At 35.5% G+C, this 10629-nt stretch overlaps 2 protein-coding genes across 3 annotated transcripts in view; both read left to right on the top strand.

Annotated features, from left to right (window-relative positions):
• The window catches only part of LOC142340621 (cyclin-dependent kinase 2-associated protein 1-like), a 575438-nt gene that overhangs the window by 288218 nt on the left and 276591 nt on the right, over positions 1-10629 (top strand). The gene's annotated exons all lie outside the window — the stretch shown is intronic.
• Positions 1321-9736, top strand: LOC142341206 (uncharacterized). The gene is made up of 5 exons (XM_075392127.1): positions 1321-1451; positions 2006-2065; positions 5358-5648; positions 8492-8908; positions 9475-9736. Exons 1-5 carry the CDS (start codon positions 1350-1352, stop codon positions 9652-9654), a joined length of 1050 nt encoding a protein of 349 aa, XP_075248242.1. The 5' UTR covers positions 1321-1349; the 3' UTR covers positions 9655-9736.

Genomic DNA, 10629 nt, shown 5'->3' with positions numbered 1-10629 from the left:
AACAACTACCACCGCAATTATAAAAAATTATTGACTTGACAATTCAAAAATCTCTTAGAAGAATAATATTATGTCTACCATTTTGCGTTGATCAAAAATTGTACTTCAAATACTTTATTAGAATACATCTTAAAGCATAAGAAATCTGATGGGATTTTTTAACATGCTTATACTTTAGGGGGGGGATTTTCATACAATTTTACAAAAAAACTGGCTGCGCAAATATGAGATTAGCGCGAATAAGCAAATCTAAGGAAAAACTATTATTCGTTACTTCCAGTACTTGCTCTAACGTCACTCAGAGAAAACTTTCATATAAAATTTTGACGCGGAGATCTTTTAAAATTTAATTTTTATTAATATTTCGACAGAGAAGTTATTTCATTTTTTTAAATTTATTTTTTGTACTCTCAATATTAAGCTATAGGACCGCTTGTCTCTTTCTAAGTAATGGAGATTTTTTATTTATTACTTTCTATCTAAACTTATGCAAACAGTTTTTAAATGCTTAGAATAGATCTAGACCTGGGACGCAGGAATGTTTCTGTTGATATCTCTTTTAATTACGAATAACTCTTAACAAAACTGCAGAAAATTTGATGGAAAATTAACTCTCAATTTCTTTTTGAACGATTTTGCAACGAGGCGCTGATTTTGATTGTTTTTGAAATGGAATTTTTATCTGTATATCACTAATGTTCAGAACGAAGAATGAGTCAATGAAAGAGAAATGAGAAATAGTTTCTTTTATAAACCACTGGATAGTCCCTCACTTTACTCTTTTTTTAACATGACAAAATGCAGATTAGTTTTTAGTCATATGGTTGCTCTCAGGAAAGTCTTTTTCTAAGTTGAATTTTGATGGAAGATTTTAAAAAATCATTTTTTTACTAACTGGAGAAATTTTGCTGAGAAATGTTAGTTTTACTGGCAGCTGATTTATAATTATTGTGGCTTATTGATCCAATTTTTCGTCAAAGCAATTGTTTCTCTGTATTGAACAGAAATCACTTGCACCACTAAAAAAACTACAACAAAAACAATTATAAAATCACCACTGGCTATATAATTCAAAAGGGTAAAGGGAAGTTGCTCTGAAAAATTTAAGATCTATGAGAAGAATATATTAATTGATCAAATGATGCTTAAAATAATTATTTAGGTTCAGTTTTTTAAATCTAAAAAAAATAAAGGGGCTCTATGATACGCGTAGAGCCCCGTGACAGTGGAGATAAGAGAAGAGGAAAGACACATCTGAAAGGAAAGACAGTCTCAGAAAGTTTAAAAAATTGAGAACCATGACAATTTATGAGCAATTATTTGTTGTTTTGTTTTTTAGGGAAGAGATAATGAAGGAGATAGATAACAAGAGGAAGTTGAGGAACAAAGAAATCCCGCCCTACTTCCAGTCATACTTGGCAGAAGAATTCGTCAAGCAACAGAGGAATATGGTAAACTAATATTTTTCGCTTTTCAAATTTTTTTGTGAGCGAGTAATATTTGAACGCACATATCTTGACAACACTTTTTCTTTCTGAAAGTGCTGGTAATTAAATCTGCAAATAGACCATTGCTTCTCTTTGCGATTCAAAGGTTTGTAATTTTTATGAATTTTACTGAGTTTTTTGTGACAATGTCATTATTGCAAAATTTTTGGTTTGATTTTCTAAGTGAACATTGAATTGGGTTGCTTTTGAGGTAAATCTGAGCAATTTTATCATACAATTCTCGAACTAACAGGGCTAGCTTAAAAAATAAACGTTATAATAATATGTATTATAACTCCGTAACTCAGTAATTTTTGATCGAGGAAGCTCAGAGATCAGGAATTTTAATTGCGCAAGATCATGAAATATCTTTCATCATTCTGATATAATGCACGATAGACATTCCAGAATCAATGGAGACTCGCTGTCTCAAAAAAGAATTTCAAGCAAACGCTGGAAATAGATACATGAAACAAGATTTGAACAAGATACGAGATGAAAGATTTTTGTGGTTCCAGGGAATCAACCAGGAGCTGAGGGACGCCACAAGAGATTTGCCTTACTACGCCGAGAAGCAGGTATTTTAAAAACAGATAATCTAATCAAGAAACGGAAAAGCTATTATCAATTTCCCGTTTTTAACAGGGCGCTGAGTACCCGTGTATTTCGCTAGATCAGCGCATATCTGAATCCCGATAAAATGCCAGGAACAATTTTCAAATTTTGAAAAAGACAAGTAGGCTGCAATAAATTGAGATTGAAATCTGTAACACGAAACTGCCAAGAAAAAATGCTTAAAAACCTGACATGTCTTTTTTCTTTAATGTTACCAACCAATGTAATTTACCAAATCATTGCAGAGTTTGCTCCTTAAGACCTCACCATTTTCCTGAAATGGGAGAAACAGTAAAACCTTCCATTTTGTTTCTACATTATGGGGAATGGGAGAACTGATGATGGTCAAGCAAGCCGATAGGCAAGCAAGCCGAATTTTGAAAATGAGGTCAAATAAGCCGAAAAATTTTGGGATACCCGTATTTTAAGTTGCCTCTGGCGGGCCGGTGGGCGCGCGTTGCGGCTTCGGCGTGATAACCGGCCCACGGTTTCTGGATTACATCCCACAGCGGATGAGAGGCATGGCAATGGACAGCCCGTGTGCTAAGGCCCGTACCCACTAGATGTCTAAAAATTGACGTATTTTTGTTTCTTTGATGCATCCGAATACATTATGCACTATAATACTACGCGCATTATTGATTGCAACGGCTAACAATGTATTATTTCTGATAGATTACATAACTGTTACATAACTTTCGGCTTGCTTTTCTGTCGGCTTACTTTTACTTCGGCTTCCTTTGCGTTCGCCGGGAGAACTATATTATCGGTTGTCTTTCAATTTTTGCACCCAAGTTTGTGATATATTCTAGAACGATAAGAGCGGCACCATTTGAAAGCTCATTGGATGTATGTAAAAAAACTTTGAAAATAATTAAATTCACTCTTCAAATAAGGTCCCTCGTAGATCACGAAATACTGTTTGCTTGCAAACGTATTGAGGCACAGAATTTTCGAGATATATGTGTTGGTAAGAGCTAACTTTAACAACAAAAATTCTTAGTGAGTTTTGCATTTTTTCTAAACTTTTAAAATTTTTGGGCTTTTTTTTGTGTTTTCCAAGCTTCATCGACAAAATGAACTTCTTTAAATTTTGCAGATGATTATTATGTAAAGTTCTGCAACAAAATAGCGGTTTAAATATTCAAAGCCTATAGAAATTTTAGCAAATTTAACATATTATAATATATTTAAACCCTTTGACTGTTTTTTTGATCTTTTGTCTCTGATTGCGTCTTACATGCACCTAAGATTTCTGTAGGGCATAACCTAATTGTTTTTTAGTTTTTAGCAGGAGAGGTTCTGAAGACATTTATTTGAAAAAATTCAGCAAAATTCCAGTGAAATTTTTTTTTCTGAATTTTTTTGGACTATTTTGTCGCTTTTCTTTGTGTTTGGACCTTAAAGGCGTTTGGACCTTCTTTGTGTTTGAATATTTCTTTGTGTTTGGACCTTAAAGGTGTTTGGACATTCTTTGTGTTTGAATATTTCCATCAACTGCCAATTATTTTGCACTCGAGCTTAAAAATGTTTCATATGTGAATTCTGACTGAGTCTATCAGAATTTTTTTTTCAATTCTTTGTCCGTTTGCGTGATAATTTCTTTCTCAAAAATGTTTTCTCCGTCTTTCCTTGATGCCGAAAAGCTGAAAAATGGCACTTTCATTAATGTGTGTTTTGTTTTCTAAATTATGATGTTGCATTTGGTCACAAGAGTTTTTGAGGTACGATTTCTTTTTTGTTCTAGTTCTTTTTGTTTTTAATTGGGACTTCAATGACCCGCTGAAAGTTTGTATGCTTCTAATTGTTCTTTCCTCATTTTATTACTAGCTTTTAACATTTAATACAATGGAAAAAAATAGTTTCATTCTAATGGATTCAAAGTTTACCGCAAATGTCCAAAGTAAAAGAACTTGAAAAAAATTAAACAGTTTTTTAATGAACTAAAAACAATGCTTCGTTTTTAGCCCTTCTCTCAGGGTACTTGTAAATGAAGCCATAGATGTTACGAATGACAAACTAGCTCCATGGTGTCAAAGGGGCCTGTCTCATTTATAGACTGCTTCCCGGTTATTGAAAATTTCTATGCTGTTTTTGACGATTGCACAGCATACTTTTAATAATTCCCTGGCTATTTTGCCTTTTTAGTTCATTTATGTGCTGTTTTTGCGACGTGTTTTGACGCTTTCCGGAACTATTTCAGACAAAAATTTTCCAAGTTTTTGACAATTTCTTTTCTATTGCTGGCGTTTTCGGCAAATTTTGGACATTTTCCCGGCCTATTTTGGCGTTTTTGGGACTTTTTGATGGGAATTTTAAGAGCTGCACATCTTGGCCAAGACTTGTATTTAAACGTTCACGTCATGACTTATATTGGTATTTAGACAGCTAAATGTGAGAAGTGACATGATCATATCATTGAATCAGTACTGATGTAAGACTTGAAATTAGACGTTCCCGGCACTGATATTGACTTGCATTAGGTCTGGGCTTGTTCTATATGTGTAACAGCCTGGCTTTGTTTTACGGCTTTTGCTTACTTATTTCTACAGGACGCAAGTTTAAAAGGATAGTTGTCAGCGTACTCTGTTTAATTGAAAAGTGCAACTTGCTTAGAGTTGAAAGGGGCAAGGTAGATGATTTGTTCGTCGAGTTCAATTTTTATCTATTTAAAATGTTCGCACAAAAAAACTCGAATTTGAATATTTGGTTCTTGAACAGTCCCTATAAATTATGTTTCGAGGACATTGGAGTTTTTAAAGATTAGCAGGCTCCAACAAAAAAAGATGCAACAACAGTATACGATAGCTTCAATTAAATTGAAATCACGCACGTGCTTTTAAAATATGCCGATTCTCTACAGTGTCTTTTAAAAAATTTTTTAGATACGTTGACTGAAAATCAAATTTATTGAAAAAGCGAAACTCATTTTTTAAATCGATAACGTTGCTCCACAAAGTTCACTTTGTACATCTTAGCAATCTCGAACATCTACACGGCTTTTGGTTTAAGTTCTGAGTGACTTGACCAAAGGCTTTGTAACTTAGATATACCCCTGAACAAACATGTTACCAAATTTTTACGGGTCTTTCCCATTATAGCCCTCCCAACCCCCCCACCCCCCCCCCCCCCCCCAGCTTAGTGATCAGATAACCTATACCCCCCATCATGGTAAATGTACCTTAATGGGGAGTGCTATAATTTCATGGGGAAGGGGGGCTATAACGGGAAAGACCCAATTTTGCTTCTTTTCAGAGGCAACATAAGCTGAAGGAGACAGAGATCGAAACTTCTCAAATCATTGATGAGCCACAAGATGACACGGATCGAGCAGCTTTTGCAGAAAATGAGCAACAGACTGGAAACGTGAACAACCAACAACTTCTATATGAATCTTCAGCTGGGAAGGAGAAACACGAGGACGAAAGGCCTGAAAAATTGCAGGATGTTAACGAGACTGGAATAGATAAGCGACTTGGAGGAAATGACGTCACGGAGATTGAAAATGAAACTGATAAAGGACCAACAAGAAGACCTAATCAAAAGGTTAACTCTTTGAAAAATCTTTTTCATTGCCATAAAGTGAAAACTTGCATACCGAAATTGTCGACTTTGTTAAAGCTGCAATTTTCAGCCGGCTGTTTGAATGCTCGCATCTATCTATTCGGTTTCGCCCCCCCCCCCCCCCAGTGTTTTTATGACCCCCAGCGTGCGCCTGGGGGTCATAAAAAATTGTGCTCACTAAGCTGGGGGGGGGGGGACAGAATAGATCCGAATGCCCTTATGATAATCAACTAAGACTAAATTGCACTGTTCCTTTTTCAGCCGTGTATATTTTTTCTATTCATAAGCTTGAATGACCAAACTAATTATTTTTTTTGATATTGATCTATATAGACGTATAAGCAGTGAGGCTAACCATTAGCATTAATATATACCTTTATAACCATATTTATTGTTGATTACTTTATATTACCGGGAGGAACAAAAAAAGGGAAAAAAGGAAACAATTTCCGATTGCAACTCGATTTATTCCACGAAAAGTTTGATGTGAAAAGTTTGGTCCGTGTGAAAACTTTGGTGTAAGAAGAAATGAAAAAACGTAGCAGGACAAGACCTGACGTACAACTCAAAGAATTTTCATTGACTTAACAAACAACTAGACCTAGAACGGACAATGAGTGAATTGGGAAAACCATTTCTAAAAAAAAATCAGATGAAAAAAACAAAAAAAAACAGAAAATCAATGTCAAAATGCTGCTAGGGAGAACAAAAAACCACTAGTGAGATATGTAATTTTGATTCTACCAAAAAACTAGGTCCAGATTGAGCAGTGAATGGATTGGGAAAACTATTTTAAAAAAAATCCGATCCAAAAAATCGAAAAAACAGTAAAAATCAGAGTGAAATTGCCGCATGTGAACAAAAAACCACTACCGAGAAACCGAATTTTTGTTCAAACACCTTTTTCTCACTCTACTTTAAAATTTTAGCGAAGAAAATTCACGCCGCAAAACCACTCGCTTTTTCGCTCCATTTCCTGTTTCGGCGTGACCAAAATCACCACTCCAATTTGACTTCAAAAATCATGAAAATGTGTGAAGCTAGCACTGCCCGCATGTCTGAGTCCGACGTGTTCAACACACAAAGCGAGTTGATTTTGTCTGTTAACAAGTAATAGTCTCTCTCTTTTTCAAGTCCACGAACCTGTTGTACACGTGGTCACTGGCTAAGAACATGCTGCTGCCTTTAATAGCACAAGAATTGACTTGTCCACTCATTCCCGATGAAAAGGAGAGGAAATTTTTCCCTGAAACAGACCACTAGAAATTTGCAAGGGGGAACATTTTCACTTAAGCTATGTGATCAATCCAATTTAGATTCAACGGTAATAAATTCTTAGGAACTGTACGATGATAATTTATGCTGCTGCTGTATAAGAAAATTTTGATTTTACATTTCACTTCACTTCCATAAATACCTTTCCATAAATACGTAGCATGGCAAGACAGAAACAGCCTAGACAATAGCAAAAAGACTGTCATTACAATAGAAAGTCGTACAAAAGATTATTTAAAATTTGCGCTTTAATTAAAAACTAAAGCGCAATAGAACCAAAAAAACTGTTCAAGCAAAATCTTTTTTGACTATTATTATTACTTTAAGCACCATTTATAAACTCAACAGTGCAGAAGAATTGAAATAAAAATGGCTAAAATAAAATTAAAAAAGGGTTTTTTTTTAATCATTTGGACTATATACATCCTATCCTCTGTAAATGCTTGGTTAATTGTTAGCCAATTAAGTTAATAACATAGCTGGCAGACTGCCGGAAAATAGCCGCAATGGAGTCGTAGATCGGCAGTCTAAGAAAAACAGTAAAAAAGACAGACCAAAAAAAATTCGTCTTTTCATTGAAGGCTGATCTGTTATATTTTGATTAAAAATCCTAATAAGTTATTGCTGCCTCTACTAGCTGATCTCAAATAACCTTCATTTAGAGTGACACAAACCCACTTGACCTTACCTCTTTGAATTAAAGTAAATAAAAGTCAATTTCAAAGTGAGGAAGTCATTTTTGAGAGTGAGGTAAGTCAAGTGTGACCAAAAATTTAATCACGCGCATGAACAAAAAACTCGCTCCACTAAAAATGAGCGAAAAATGACGTCACACATGCAATTTTGTTGAAATTGCCTGAACGAATGAACAAAAAGTGGCTGTGACGTCATATGGTCGTAACAAAAATCATAGCAGACAACTCCTGACGTACAATTCAAAGAATTTTCATCGACTAAACAGAAAAACTAGACCTAGAATGGACTATGAGTGAATTGAGAAAACCATTTTAAAAAAATCAGATCAAAAAATAGGAAAAAAAAAACAAAAAATCAACGTCAAAACGTCGCATGTGAACAAAAAAACCACTAGCGAGAAATGAAAATTTAATTCAAACAAAAAACTAGGCCTAGAATGAGCTGTGAATGGATTGGGAAAACCATTTAGAAAAAATCCGATCCAAAAAATCGAAAAAACAGTAAAAATCAGAGTGAAATTGCCGCATGTGAACAAAAAACCACTACCGAGAAACCGAATTTTTGTTCAAACACCGTTTTCTCACTCTACTTTAAAATAAGAGCGAAAAAAATTCACGCCGCAAAACCACTCGCTTTTTCGCTCCATTTCCTGTTTCGGCGTGACCAAAATCACAACTCCAATTTGACTTCAAAAATCATGAAAATGTGTGAACAGATCTTAAAAAAACGACAGCGCCCCAATACAATTCAAACTCTTTGAATTGTAAAAAGAAACAAATTATAGATGATTATAGATGGCTATTTCACCGAAGTTGTAAACATGTTCAAAGCATTAAATATTGGTCTCCGTTTAGTTTCTCCGAGTTGAGAACCCTGTGAAGAGGCGATCCAACACCACGTCAATCGCGGGTGCTGTTAACCCAAGTCACATGGGCGCTCTTCGTGGCTTCTTAGTTCGTCCAACAAAACTCAACTTCGGAACTTTAAGAGAGGGATATACATACGGAATTGACATTATGGTGAAAAACATAGGGCTTGAAAACTGCCGATTTAGAGTGAAATCTCCCCCACTCTCAACGGGGTTAAGTGTTAACTACAAACCCCCCGGGGCGGTTGCAGCCGGAATGTCGCAGCAACTTGAGCTCGTTTTGTTTGCCCTGGCGAACCCAAAAGACGAGAATGAAGTCGCGGCTGGGCAAACTTCTGACGTGGGCAATAAGCCGACAGCTCAGGAAGACGATTTAATACATGAGCTGATTATAACTACGGAGGTAAAGCACAATTCTTATAATCTGATAATAATGAACCCGATTCTTGTCAATAAAAAGATGTCCTTTTATAAACCTTTTACTAAATAGTGTTAGTGCAGTGATTGTTTTTCTTTATGAATTTCAAAAACAAATGCAAAATGACCGGTAATATCGGACATTTCACGCAAGTCATTATCAGATAAACTTAACTTTTCAAAATAAATTGAAAAACGGAACATTATCATTTTTTCCCCAGTAATCAAGGTTTTATATACAGAAAAAGAACACATCGCTTAAATTTGACAGGTCGTCAATATGCTCTGAAAAATCTAATCAAGTGACGCCTGGAAGCATGTTTTTCTTTCAATCTTTTATTCACCGCATTCGCCGCAATTCTTGCATAAATGTTCAGAAATTTTTTCAAATCCCTGAGTTTTGATGAAAATTGCAAGCTAAATCCTTGAAATGGTGACTGTATTCACCACAATTCTTCATTTTTTTCTTCTGCAAATTTTAGCCTTCAAACCTCAACCCGGGCAGTTTAATATTTCTTTCGCTATTCATGATTTAGAATCTGTTCATTCCAGGTAGAAATCTTCACACTTCCTGTGAGAGCGAGAGTTTTGTCAGCCGAAGAGTATGACTCACAGTTCCAGCCTGAACAGACAGGTGTTCACGGGCACTCCAACTTAGCGGTCATTCTGTCAACTCAGCCTATAGCTCCACAAAACCCGCTGAAGCGCAGCATCAACGTCGCTCAGCGATAGACATTTAGAACGAAACTATGATTCTCAAGATTAAACAAACTAAATGATTTTTGATTTCTATCAAATTTAAGATTTTTGAAAAGTTTTTTTCGAATAGAAGTTATCTAAACAATATCAGATACCAGAGCTATATCGTTTTGTAGGATACTTTTTTGACGACCGCTAATGGTCAAACTTCAGTTTGAGGTTCCATACCAAGACGACCAACATTTGGGTTGCACATGAGGGCGGAGTGTGAGGGCTGGATTATTTCTCAAAACGTTCGATCGCACTCAAGTCTGGACCAACATAAAAATCTGTAAAGCAAACCAATGATAAGTTTTACAAAAGTCTCGCCAGAGGCTACAGTCTGGACGATAGTCTAATCGTAGGACGGGAGCCGAAAAAGGTAAAGTCCCATTTATTGTTAGGTGCGCTGTTCTTAACTCATCAATGAAAAGGCTCTAGTTGTCAAGGAAGTTAAAAGCGCCCAGGGAAAAGCTAAGAAAAAGTTTCTGCTGTGAAAACCCGACTTCCTCCCTCGTGGCTTCCTTTCGCAAATATTGGAATTGAAAATTTTTCAAGATTTCTGCACGAAAAACATGCAAGAACCTTGCAAACATCTTGGCACCTTTATACAGTCACTTGCAAGCTTGAATCCAGGATGTTTTCAAGATTCTGAGTTCGTCAATCACTCATAGGGAATTAGCATTGGGCTATTTTCAATGATTGCAAACTACAAAATCACTGAAACTAAAACTTAGAAAATAGCAACTGAACACTGAACTGCAGTTTAGTGGTTGTCAATCTCCAAATTATAAAGACATTATCTAACGTTTAGAGTTAAACTTATGTAACCAGACGTCCTTTAAAAAAGGAAAAAAAACATTATATCGTTATATTATGCCAATGTAACAATTGTAATGTTGGTGGTTTTTTATACACCCCAAACTGTCAAGTTTCCACAAAACGATCACTGCTTCACTGATTTTGAAC

Source organism: Convolutriloba macropyga, chromosome 6 (genome assembly GCF_964194025.1).
Source record: "Convolutriloba macropyga chromosome 6, txConMacr16.3, whole genome shotgun sequence".
NCBI lineage: Eukaryota > Metazoa > Xenacoelomorpha > Acoela > Convolutidae > Convolutriloba > Convolutriloba macropyga.
This window is presented reverse-complemented; position numbering and strand designations above follow the sequence as displayed.